Genomic DNA, 13,352 nt, shown 5'->3' with positions numbered 1-13,352 from the left:
CTTCCCGTTCTTCCCCATGCACTCTCTCTTCCTTCCCTTTCCTTTCCTTCCTTCCCTTCGTTCCTTCCCTCCCTTCCCTTTTCACCTACTCCTCTTTTCCCTCCCTACCTTCCCATCCACTCTCTCTTCCCTTTCCTCCCTTCCTTCCCTCCGCTCCCTCTCTTCCCTCCCCATCCTCTCTCCCTCCCTCCGTTCCTTCCCTCCCTTCCCCTTCCATCCTCTCTTCCCTTCTCTCCCTCCCTCCTTCCCTCGGACATACCCCTCCCTCTTCCTCCTCTAAACTCTTCCTTCCCCATCTCTACTTCCATTTCAACCCCATTCCGTCTTCTCCTTACTCTGGTTTTCCTCTTAGGGTTGGTTAGGTTAAGTTAATTTAGGTTAGTTTAGTCTGGGTTGGGCTAGGTTAGGTTGATTTAAGTTTGGTTACTTAAGGGTTATATTAGGTTAGGCTTCCTAAATGATGACAGAGTTGTCTAACCTTTTCTTAAAACAAAAATTATGTCAATATTTCTATCCCATCATCTTTTCTTAATATTCACATGATTCCTAAGTGACCTCTGATGGGTCATAATTATCTTAATCAGAGCGCATTCCTCCGTGTGTTTTAGCTTTACATAGCCTGGCACAGGGATCTGCAAACGTTTTATGATCAGGCTGAATAAGAAATAGGCAAGTTCTGCTTTACCAGTAGAATGATTAACGAATGGAATAGATTTAATGAACGACGAAAATATTGTTTCATTTAAGAGATGAGATAACTATATGGATAGAGATGAAAGCTGGTACAGGGCATAGTGCTGCCTAGTGTAGGCCCTATGGTCTCTTGCAGCCTCCTCCATTCTTATGTTCTTCTGTTCGTTCTTGACTGGACAACACCTGAATTCCTCGTTTTCCTTTCCTCCTCATATGAGTCGAAGCACCTTGAGAGCCTACGTCAGAGGCCAGGCCTCCCTCACTAAAGGCTGAAGGCTAAAACATTGTACTCCAGGCTTGTCGTCGACCTTTGGTACATCCCCAAAGAAAATGGCCTTTAGGAACCACCAACAACATAAAAACATAAGAATGGACGAGACTACAAAAGGCCATAAGGCTTACACTAGGTAGTTCCATGTTCATTACCATCTATCATCCCCATCCATAAAGCTATCTAACCTTCTCTTAAAACAACCTATAGTTTCAGCGCTCACTACGTGGTTACTAAGTCTAATCCATTCGTTAACCACTCTACTGATTAAACCAGTTCTTGCCTGATTCCTTCTTAAATCTGAATTAGCTCAATTCAAATCCATTACTACGTGTCCTGCCTTGCTGCCCTTCCTAGTTATGGACCAAAAGGTCTCCTGTCGGCAAGCTCCTCCTTTGTAACCCTTTGTAACATTGCAGAACATGACACAGGTGCCGCGTGGATTCTGTGTACAAGATACAAAGGTCCCGCCTTCGCCCTGCAACAAAGTCGAAAACCTTTGGACCGTTCCCATCCCCGTCCCCGGCAAACCTCCCTATGTCGCCTTCCACAAAACTGTGCTAAAGGACGGAAGCTCTGGTGAACAACCATAACAACCAAACCACCTTCCAGGTCTTCCAGCTGACCTAGAAGAACGCGGATCGCTACCCAGACACTCTGAGGTCTATGCTCCCAGAGGTCCGTCCATGTTCACCTCGAAGTCAGGCTAGCCGCTAGTTCGTCGAAACATTTGCGGTTCCTCTCATCGTCAGACAAGGAGGAGAGGCCTCGGTCATAGATGAAGGGGAGATGTCTCTCTGGAAGGTGAAGCATGGAAAGCCTTTCCCTACGGATAAGAACATTAAGAACATAAGAATGAACTAGGAGACTACGAGAGACCATAAGGCCTACACTAGGGAGTTCCATGTCCATCACCACCTGTCATCCCCATTCACAAAGCTGTTTAACCTTCTCTTAAAGCAACCTATAGTTTCAGCAATCACTACATGGTCGCTAAGTCTATTCCATTCGGTAATCAGTCTATCCTATCTCAAAAAATTGGGTCTTCAGAGGAGACTGAAGACCCAATTTTTTGGGTCTTCAGAAGGCACAGTCACAATCCACACGTTCAGAAGGCACAGTCACAATCCACACGTGGTCTGAAGATACTATAGACGCAATTCTGCTTGGCATTGCCCTGGATAACGCTTGTTTACCTTCGTACAGTCTATTTTGACACCAGTAGATCGTCTGGGTTGACGAGTATTCCACTGTGTATATAATCATACTGGTGTTCCGGGAACTGTTGGCTGGTGATGATATAGCCTTTGCACGTAAAATCCCGCAGAAGTAGCGCCGCTATAGAGCCTGCAACGGAGACGGGCAAGCTTCCGAGGAGTCTCGCGGCCGCCTCAGACTCTTCCCAGATGGTATTACTTCGTTACCAGATACGAGGCTCTCCACTTGAATGTACGAGTGGAGTCTATCCTCCAAAGGCTCCGACTCGACCATCTCTGTGAGTTGCAAGTGTGAGGAACGGCGCCGCTCCGGAAGACGTGGTGAGGTTTAACATTACCGTGGCTGCGCAACATCAGGCTCGTTTCACATGTAACGGCTTTTCGCCGCGCCGTCCACGGCACGACGTCGTGCCCTCAAATAAACGTGGGTGACTATTGACATTTTCAAACATCACGACCACGACCACGTGTGAAAGCGTCCATAGACTCCCATGGTTATTTGAGAACACGACGTCGCGTCGTGGAAGGCGCTCAGCGAAAAGTCGATACGTGTGAAAGAAGCCTTATTTTTCAAGAAGGCGAGTTGGATCATTTTCTATAAGACCGGATGACCTTAAGGTAAAAATCCATGAGGGAATAAAGGTCCATATATATATATATATATATATATATATATATATATATATATATATATATTATATATATATATATATATATATATATATATATATATATACATACCACCACCATCCCCCACCCCCACACTACATAACAATAAGAAATAAAACAAAATGAAATAATAAACCATGACAAAACAAATAAACCTAATGACAAAAAAGTATAATTAAATAAAATATATAATAATAAAGAAAAAATAAAAGAAAAAAGAGACTAAATAAAGAAAATCAGTGGTAATATAATGTTGCTATGGTGGCTTGAGGTACAAGATGGCGACCCACCTAAGACACTTAAAAGATTCTATTCCTGATCACTCCCGACGACTTTATTAATTCAAAATTCGAACTCACGAGGAAGCAAAAACTCATTTTATGCCAAGTCCGCCACCCGGCTGAATAAAAGCGTCCGGTATTGGCTAGATAAAAGCCATGTGGTTCACTACTGTAAGAAAAAGGGTTAAGACAACATTAAACCATTTTGTCCCAAACTAAGAGCATAAACAGACGAAGGTTAGAGCTGACCCGACTGCGGGCTAATGAACCAATTTATAGTCATGTATCTCTGAGTATCTATGTAATATATTTGTATGTACTTGTGAATATGAGTGTGGCATTGTATGTGAGAGTGCGTGTGTTTGTAGATGTCTGTTTAGATTTATGTGTGTATGTGCATGCGTGCGTGAGTGCGTTTTTCTGTGTGTGTGTGTCAGGGCTGCGGAGTCGGATGATATAGGGTCCAACTCCGACTCCGACTCCTTTGATTCCTCCGACTCCGACTCGGACTCCGACTCCGACTCCGACTCCGACTCCTTTGATCCCTCCGACTCCGACTCCCGACTCCCGACTCCGACTCCCGACTCCGACTCCCGACTCCTTAACTCCTTGACCCCTATTTGGAAATCTATTCTGCAGATCCATATACCAGCCTCCCACACCTATTCAGCAAGCATTTTATAAATGTTTTTCATGTATATTATTTTTTACGTGAAACATTCACTTGTATGATAAATATACTCACATATACACTCAACCAGCTTTATATATGTATATGCACACAAGCACGTATATTCGTGTAAACATATATATATCAAATATATAATGGTATTATTTATGCTCATGGTCATCTACCAGCTTATGAGCACTTTCAAATCTGTCATGGCAGAGTTGCCACTTCAAGCTAGATATTTTCTTTTTCCTTTGTGCCCCTCCCCTCCCCCCAAAAAAGAAATCATCTGTTATTTCATTTGTCCAATCTCATAAACCTTCTATCACAATATTAGGAAAAAATGTGACAAATCATGATGAGGAAAGGTTAATGGAGGAGCCCCTACCTAGTACTTACTGCAGAATTAATTTCACCATGTTATCATAAAAACCAGGAATCAGTTCAGGAAAGAGAGAGACAACCTTCCCCTGTGCACACTGTTCATATCTGCTGTTGTTCCTCCCCTTTTCAGTCATCATCAAATGCTATGACATATGCTCTAATGTCATTCCTATCTGGCCTCTGAGACTGGTCAAAGTTTATCTCAGGGCACTTCCTTTGACTTTTACATACATGAAGACGTACGTGCATAGTGCATACGTAGTGGATATATACTATTGTCTACACTGTCATGTACGTGTGTACATGATGGAGTTCTAGATGTTAACATAATCTGAATTAATTAGACTGTCAACAAAGGTAAAGTAGCTAGTTTAAATGATCTAAAGATACAAATCATCTCTGTCACTTGACAGTTGACAAATTATTCAGGAATTTGAATTAATAATTATATTTATTGAGTATTTATTAAAGATAGAAATACATTCCACTGGCTATAACTCCCATAGTATAGAATGAATGAAATATTAATACAAACTACATTCTGGAAACTTCTATAAATGGTACATATTCTGTAACTAGCTATAAAACTATTCTATACTGGATGGTTATTAAATTTTCTCAACACAAACGTATCAAATTTTTTAGATTTTTTAAACTTGGAATAATGAGACCTACTGCTTTCTATTTGCACAATAGCAACAAATTATTTCACAGTGCACATCTATAGACAGTATTTTACAGCTATGGTTGGCTTGCCAATTACTGTAATGGTAAAGATTCAGACAAAGCTTTCAAGAATATAACAAAATATATGTACTGTACCTTGAATACACCTGTATTATTACGTTAATAACTAGGTTAAAAATTCAATCTATAAAAATTTCTTATAGCAAAATATTTTATATGTTCCTTGAATCTACCAGTATTATTATGTTAATAACGAGGTTAAAGCTAAAATCTATACAAGTTTCTTATTTGTAAACATTAAAGAAATAGGCTTTATTCATAATTATAGAACTTATAGACTACTCAATTGAAATTTGCAAATAAAAAAATAGTAGTTTGTATTTTATATAAGTAGGGTAAACTGATATCATCTTAATGTGATGAATTGGTTGGTTAGATTAGCCTATGAGAAATATAGGTTAGAGTCCTAGACTACCCTATGAATAGAGGCAGCCTATAGTCTAGGAAAAACAAATTCGACCCTACAATTTATGGTAAAAAGAAAAATAAATGTGGATTATAAGGTTATCTTGGGATCATCTTTTTTTTTTTTATAAAAAAAATGAAATAAAATAAATATAAATAAAACAATAAAATAAAAAGAAATAAAAACAAAATAAAATAAAAGAATAATTTTTTCATTAATTCATTAGTTTTTTTTTTTTTTTTTTTACTATTTTTTAAAGAACCCAATAAACAACATGTACCAAAAGAAATAGGTTTTCTCTGCATATATATATATATATATATATATATATATATATATATATATATATATACATATATATATATATATATATATAGATATATATTCATATATATATATATATATATATATATATATATATACACTGTATATACACTCTCTTCATCAAAGTTTTAAAAACAATACAAACTGCTAATGATTCGCTAGGTTAGCCTATCTCATAATCAGCATTTATCATACAACAGGTAGGACCTTACAATTGGCCTAGGCTACATCACTGGGAAAAGTAGGAAACTTTGGCAAAGTAATCTAAATTGTTCTTGCATCTAATGCTTATTGTTTACCAATTCCTACAAAAAGAAACATAGCCAAATCATGCAAACTGTATATCTTGTAGGTAATATTCAAGGTCCGGTAGTCACTCAATAGGCTACTATCAATAGTAGGGTTTTACAGACAGTATACCAGTATATCAATATTTGTCTTTACCAAGGTCACATTACACAATGTACAAGATTTGGCCTAAATATTTTCTTTTTACTACTATTAAGAGATTAAAAGAGGAAGGGAAGTTGATTCAAGTAGTGAAGAAAAGGTAAGAGGCAAAGATGAAGAGATGATAATGGAAGAGGAAGCGATAAGGGGAAGATGGGCAGAATATTTTAGGGAACTGTTGAATGTAGAGGAGGATAGGGAGGGAATGGTGAAAGCAGTGGGAGGCGCAAAGAAAATGACAGTGATGGGTGAGGAAAATGAGGGAAAAATAAGAAAAGATGAGGTGGAAGTAGCGATTAAAATAATGAGAGCAGGTAAGGTACCTGGGTTAGATGGGTGTCATGCTGAGTGTCTGAAGAAGGGAGGTAAAGTAATAGTAGACTGGTTAGTGAGGTTGTTTAATGTGTGTCTAAGGGAGGGTAGAGTACCAGAGGACTGGAGGAGTGTATGTATAGTTCCGCTTTTCAAAGGAAAAGGGAACAAGTGTGAATGTAGTAGTTTCAGAGGGATCAGTTTGTTGAGTGTAGTTGGGAAGGCGTAAGGGAGGGTTATAACTGAGAGAATTAGGAGAGGACCAGAGGAAGTGATTGGTGAAGAGCAGTGTGGGTTTAGGAGAGGTAGGGGCTGTGTGGATCAGATTTTTGTGATAAGACAGAATTGTGAGAAAGCTTTAGGAAAGGGTAAGGATGTCTTTTGGGCCTTTATGGATTTGTAAAAGGCTTATGATAGGGCAGACAGGTATTGGGAGAAAGCTGTTAAGAGCAGTCAAGAGTTTTTATGAGAGTAGTAGAGCCAATGTTAGAATCAGAAATGGAGAGAGTGAATGATTTGAGGTAAAGGAGGGATTACGTCAGGGATGTGTCATGTCGCCATGGCTGTTCAATGTGTATATGGATGGGGTGGTACGGGAGGTAAATGCAAGAGAAATGGGCAGGGGACTGGAGTTGGTTGCGGAAAATGGAGAAAAGTGTGAGGTAAGTCAGTTGTTGTTTGCTGATGACACTGCACTTGTGGCAGGGTCAGAGGAGGCATTGGGAGAGTTAGTGACTGAGTTTGGGAGGGTGTGTGATAGGAGAAAGCTGAAGGTGAATGTGGGTAAAAGTAAAGTGATGAGGTGTACAAGAGGAGAGGATGGTGGAGAGTTGGAAGTAAGTCTTAAAGGGGAGAGGCTGGAGGAAGTGGATAGTTTTAGGTACTTGGGGTCATATGTGGCTGCAAAGGCAGGAGTAGAGGTAGAGGTAAGCTGTAGATTGAGAGAAGCAAACAAATGCCTTGGGGGATTTAAAAAAGTAATGAGAAATAGACATTTGGGAATTAATGCAAAGAGGAGATTGTATGAAGGGGTGATTGTGCCGACAGTGCTGTGTGGGGCAGAGACATGGAATTTGAGAGAGGCAGAGAGGAAGAGTTTAAATGTGTTTGAGATGAAATGTCTGAGAAGTATGGTGAGGGTTACAAGGCTGGATACAGTGAGAAACGAGGAAGTGAGAAGGAGAGCTGGGATGGAAAAGGAGTTGGCTGAGAGGGCTGATGAAAGACTATTAGGATGGTTTGGACACATGGAAAGAATGGATGAAGGAAGACTGGTGAAAGGGGTATGGAAGGCAGAGATGGAGGGAGTGAATTTGAGAGGACGACCGAGGATGAGATGGATGGATGGGGTGACGGGCTTTGAGCAAGAGGGGAATATCTGTGGAGCAGGGAAGGGAGGTGGCAGAAGATAAGGATGAGTGGAGAAGGGCTGTGTATAGATGATACTGTGATGAAAAGAAAGGGAAGGGATGGGAGGATGGGGGGGTTTGGGGAGTGGGAAAGTATGAATGATACTTTGATGCAGCCAGAAGGGACTCCTCCCCGTCCTCCGTTTTCTATGTGAGGGGACGGAGAGAGGGGGGTCGCCAATTAAGTGAAGCGGCCTTGCTGTGGATGTGCTGTGTCCTGCATTGCTTCTGACCCAGGGTGGTGGGCGGGATGCAGGGATGACCCGTCGTCCACGAGGAGCTAAGATGTGAGGGTGGAAGGGATGATGGGTGTGGCACATGTGTCTATGTCTGGGTATTTGATATTCCCGCGCGCATGGCGTGATCATGATAGACACCCATAGGCATACGACACACATACATTTGTAAACACATGTCAGGATAGGAGACACTTTTCCCATGTGTAACGGAGCATAGGGACTATGTATGATAGATGACCTAGCTAGGACAATTTAGTCTAGGATGCTGTTGTATATATCATCTATTACCTTTGTCACGGTGACGCCATGACGTCACGGCATAGTTCCCGCCAACGCAGTTGGACCAGAGACACTATGGTGATAAGATCCTGCCGGGCCAGTGGACGTGAACTATTTGACATTAGTGCTGTACAATATTCACTGTTTTATATTGATAGGGCTCCCTTTATGTATCCAAGCCTATGTATGCAGAAGTACTTATTAGATATAGAAACCTACGTATATATTTTTATACCCTAGCACTCTGGGTACTTTATGCATGCCAATACTCGGCCGTTCATGCATAACAATGGGTAGGAGTGGGTTTATGCCTTTTGACTTGGCTACCTCCCTGATAAGGGGGAAAAAGCCTTTTGTATATAGATAGATAGAATTATGGTTATAGGTTAAAGCAAAAATATCTGATACACTTAGGCCTAATTTGCAATTGTCTTTATAGCATAATCAGTTTTGAATTAGATTAAAATGGTTCGTGATTTTCTTTACTCTGATTTCTATTTTTCATTGCTTCACTTGTAGGCCTATTGTATTCACTAGTAACCATGATCAGTAGCCTGTTTCTATTTCGTATATTTCAAACCACTAAATTTCTTTGATAAATGTATGGTTTTCATATTTTGAAGTAGCTTTATCACAATCTAGCATATTTCTATTAAAGGAAAATGTGATAAAACTACCGAAAATGAAGGAATAGAAAATTCACTGGGAGACACTGCTCTAGGCAGAATCTGCAGCTGTTTGTTTACATTAGTTAGTACTAGTACCACACAATGCATCACATGGTGGCAGCACGAATTGATGTTTATTTATGTTGAAGTAAAAGCATTGCAGTATAGTACAAAATATTATATATATATATATATATATATATATATATATATATATATATATATATATATACAGTATATATATATATATAGTTTCACTCTCCTTACAGGAAACAACTACAAATACATGACCACAAACACTTTTACCCAGACTGACAACGATAGCTTGTCAGTATTGTGTATTTTTCTTTTTTTTTATTATTGATGGATTGTTTTTTGTTTCCATCCGGAGAGACCACTTAGTGTACATATACACTTCACACACTCACTATTGCCTCCAAAAATAAAAGCAAAACCATACAAAAACTGCTAAATTGTACAACTGGTAAAACCAAACAGGGAAACCATGTTAAAAAAATAATTTTATTGGACTTAAGGAGTCGGAGTCGGATAAAAAAAATTCCGACTCCGACTCCGACTCCGACTCCTAGTACTCTTAGAAATCCGACTCCGACTCCGACTCCGACTCCAGCTAAAACCTCCGACTCCCTCCGACTCCGACCCCGACTCCGCAGCCCTGGTGTGTGTGTGTGTGTGTGTGTGTGTGTGTGTGTGTGTGTGTGTGTGTGTGTGTGTGTGTGTGTGTGTGTGTGTGTGTGTGTGTGTGTGTGTGTGTGTGTGTGTGTGTGTGTGTGTGTGTGTGTGTGTGTGCATGTGTGCATGTGTACGTACGTGTTCGTGTATGTGCACGTCTCTGTATGGACTGGAAGTTGACAGGTAGTTTTGGCGTTCTGTGACCATAACCTTGTATTGGGTACGGCTGCTCCACGTCACTGCATTGGTTTGTACCAAACAGTCATATACATACAATTACGAAAATAATCGCAGACACATATGCTTTGTTTCATATAAATCTCATATAAATCCACCTTACTAAACACGACAACAACTCCAGTGTTGACATCTATTCTTTGTTCCGATGACGCGTACTGTTTCATTATTCAATAATTCTAGATTTTTTCAGAAATCTTCGTCATTTCTTTGCACATGGAGAACTCATTATATAGCTTACATTAGTCTGTATATAATCGGTATTCACAGCAACAGATCCTCGTATAATACACCTCCTAAGCAACTCAGAATCTAAGAACATAAGAATGAAGGAGATTGCAAGAGACCATAAGGCCTACACCAGGCAGTTCCATGGCCATTACCACCTACCCTCCCCATCCATAAAGTTATCTAACCAACTCTTACAACAACCGATAGTTTCAGCACTCACTACATGGTAACAAAGTCTATTCCATTCGTTAACCATTCTAATGATACATAGTTTCGCTATTCCCATCATCATTCCCTCAGACCCTGTGTTTTCATTCAGCTAGACACCAGACTCTTTGTTGATCCAGTTTGATCCGGTTTCCCTGATGAAACACTTGACATATTTTATTCTGACTTGTCCTAGATGACTGTGCTACGATGTGGACAAACCCACAAGCTTGAAGGAGAAAATTTCTTGAAATAACATGGGTCCCTATAAATCTTGTTTCGATGACTTCCACACTCATCCAATCAACTGAAAAATAGTCAGAAGAATGACTCAAAAGATCTGGAGTGAAACAGTCTGAGGTTTAGGAAACTCCTTGAAACAACATGGGTTTCTATAAAGTTTGAAACTGAAACTTGAAACTGAAACTGAAAAATTGAAACTTGAAACTGAAACTGAAAAATTGAAACTCGAAACTGAAACGGAAAACTTGAAACTGAAAAGTAGTCAGGAGAATGTATTAAATGAGCTGGAGCGAAATAGCCTGAGTTTTGCCCAACAGAATTTCATAAGGTATGCCATCCATTACACTGTCAAAAGCGAGATGTATACGCTGCTTTGACTTCCGTCACGTGGTCTTTGTTTCACAAAGGAGACCTCTGGTAGTTAAAAAGTAGTCTCATAACAATTTCATTCATCTCTCACAACAACGTCGAGTCTGTACAAATTCAAATTGGGCTTAATGACCACTTTAAGAGTCGATAGCCTAAAAAAAAAAAAAAAAAAAAAAAAAAAAATCATCTCGGGAGGAGGGAGAACTTTAAATCCTTGATGGGCACTAACCTCAATTATTTTTTTAAGTCTTGACTGTAATCAGGGATGTCTGCTGGAATTTTTTAGGTCGGGGGCAGGAATTTTTGTAAGGAAAGGGTGGGGAAATGAATAATATCTACATATATGGTTAACAGTATAGGGATATATCAAGATACACACTTCAAGCTGGCCGCATATTGACATTATCTACATGAATTTCAAATTCACTTTCATCAACCATTCACTGATATTCTATAACATAAAAAAATAACGAAATTATAAGCGACGACCCGCAAAGTTTCAAACACACCCTGGAGTCCTAGGACAAGGGGGTGGGGCTGCCCCCTTGCCCCCCCCCTTCCAGAAGTCCATGAAAATAATAATTTTGTTCTGGCTTTCGTCAGGTGATTTTAGACAAATCCTCTCCGCAACAGTCAAGTACACAGTAAAGATTCTACTCACTGTTGCATTACTACTTGCAATATTGCAGAATAGTTCTCAGCATAGATAGTACCTATGTAAGGCTGAAGGTCTGATCAAGAAGTATGTTGCGCGTAAATAGTCCTGTCACACTGAAAAGAATATTTCATCCACCAGATACAAGGTTAACCTATTAGCGGATGGTAAGAAGAATTTAACGCTTTACCACAGAGTGGGTACATATTTTAGTAACTGAAAAAAAAAATTGGCGACAGCTGTGAGGCAATAGAACCTCATAAGTCCTTTGAATTACAATGTGAAATGTAGATCTACATACCGGTGTATGATGTACCACTACAACCAACCAAATCGGTTTCTGCCCGTATTGTACAACACGTCATCTCTTGACCAGAGAATGCTCAACATTGCAATGTGACAAAAATACGCGTAGTTCAACACGAAACACAACTATAAAACACTCCACTGGACGCTAGATTCTTACTGTTACCATTACTAGAGAGCATTATAAATAGAAAACACTGTTTCACGTCTGACAGATCTAGAAAGATTGTGATGACACTGTGATATGGAAAAAGACAACCCACGTCAGTTTCATATTCATTTGCGCTTTTTTTGGTGCCCCAGATACGATACTTCTGTCGTCCTTGTACTTAAGATTACCAGTAACTCTTTTGAAAACCATGAGATCCGAAGGTTCACTGATTAGAACACAACGTGATGACGTAATGTCGTTCGCCGTTTGTCTGTCTCATTGGCTTGATTGTCACCATTGAAGACTATCACAGCAATTATCGTCCCATGCGAACTGTACGTGAGGCCGAAGTGTAGCTTCTGAGCCTTTCTCCTACTGACAACCCTTGATTCTATTCATGTAAGAGTGATCTTCCCGATCTGAAGAGAACTTTTGACGTCTCGAGACCGCTTTCGGCCTGAATACAGTTATCGTGAGACGAATCATTTCATGCGGGATTGATGGTCTGCAGTGACGACGACGACCTAACCATCTATGCAAATCGCGTCAATTCTGTCTTTGGGTGACCAGATTCTCGCACTTCACTGTGGCAGAGTTAAAGTCCTGCAACTGCGGCTTTATTGTCACAGGAGGACGCTCGTCCTAAGTCATAGAGGCAGAGACCAGGACGGGGGGAGGCAACTGCGGCGGTGGAGGAGATGATGGTGGAGGGGGAGGGTGTTGGAGGAGGAGGGTAAGGCGGACTCGTACACTGATTCCCCTTTAAGGATCACCTTCCTCACCCCTCAACACACATCTCCAAAGTCACTCCCCCACCCCCACCACCCCCAGTTAAGGTCATCGGAGGTACGCATGTGGTTAACGAGGGGTCATTAAAAAAAAAAAAAGAAGAAAAAAGCTAGATAGGCGTACTTACCGCGGTACATATCCTTGGGGCTCAAAGGGAACTGTGTCTCTCTCGCTTGGCGTCACAGGCACTAATGCCCTCCACTGCCTCCAGTTTGCCCTCCACCCCCTCCTCCCCCCTCACCTCGTCCTCCACCCCCTCCTCCTCCCTCCACCTCGCCCTCCACCTCGTCCTTCACCTCCTCCACCTCGCCTGCTACTGCCTACAGCTCAAACTCAATCGCCTCCACTTCGTATACCCCAATCTTTCCTCTGGGATATTCTGCCCATGGTATTTATCCTCTGTTAATACTCTTGTGAATCCCTGAGTTCTACAACTATCGAAGACTACCCCT

The 13,352-nt window shown here is 40.6% G+C and overlaps 1 protein-coding gene across 1 annotated transcript in view; it reads right to left on the bottom strand.

The window, feature by feature from the left end:
• Positions 1-13,078, bottom strand: part of LOC143035944 (innexin inx2-like) — a 210,479-nt gene extending 197,401 nt beyond the window's left edge. The window contains exon 1 of the mRNA XM_076203187.1: positions 13,028-13,078. Coding sequence (XP_076059302.1) covers positions 13,028-13,037 — 10 coding nt within the window. The 5' untranslated portion in view covers positions 13,038-13,078. The remainder of the gene's footprint in view (positions 1-13,027) is intronic.
• Positions 13,079-13,352: the final 274 nt, after the last annotated feature.

The sequence above is a fragment of the Oratosquilla oratoria genome, chromosome 19, assembly GCF_046742065.1.
Source record: "Oratosquilla oratoria isolate Oo_2021 chromosome 19, ASM4674206v1, whole genome shotgun sequence".
NCBI lineage: Eukaryota > Metazoa > Arthropoda > Malacostraca > Stomatopoda > Squillidae > Oratosquilla > Oratosquilla oratoria.
This window is presented reverse-complemented; position numbering and strand designations above follow the sequence as displayed.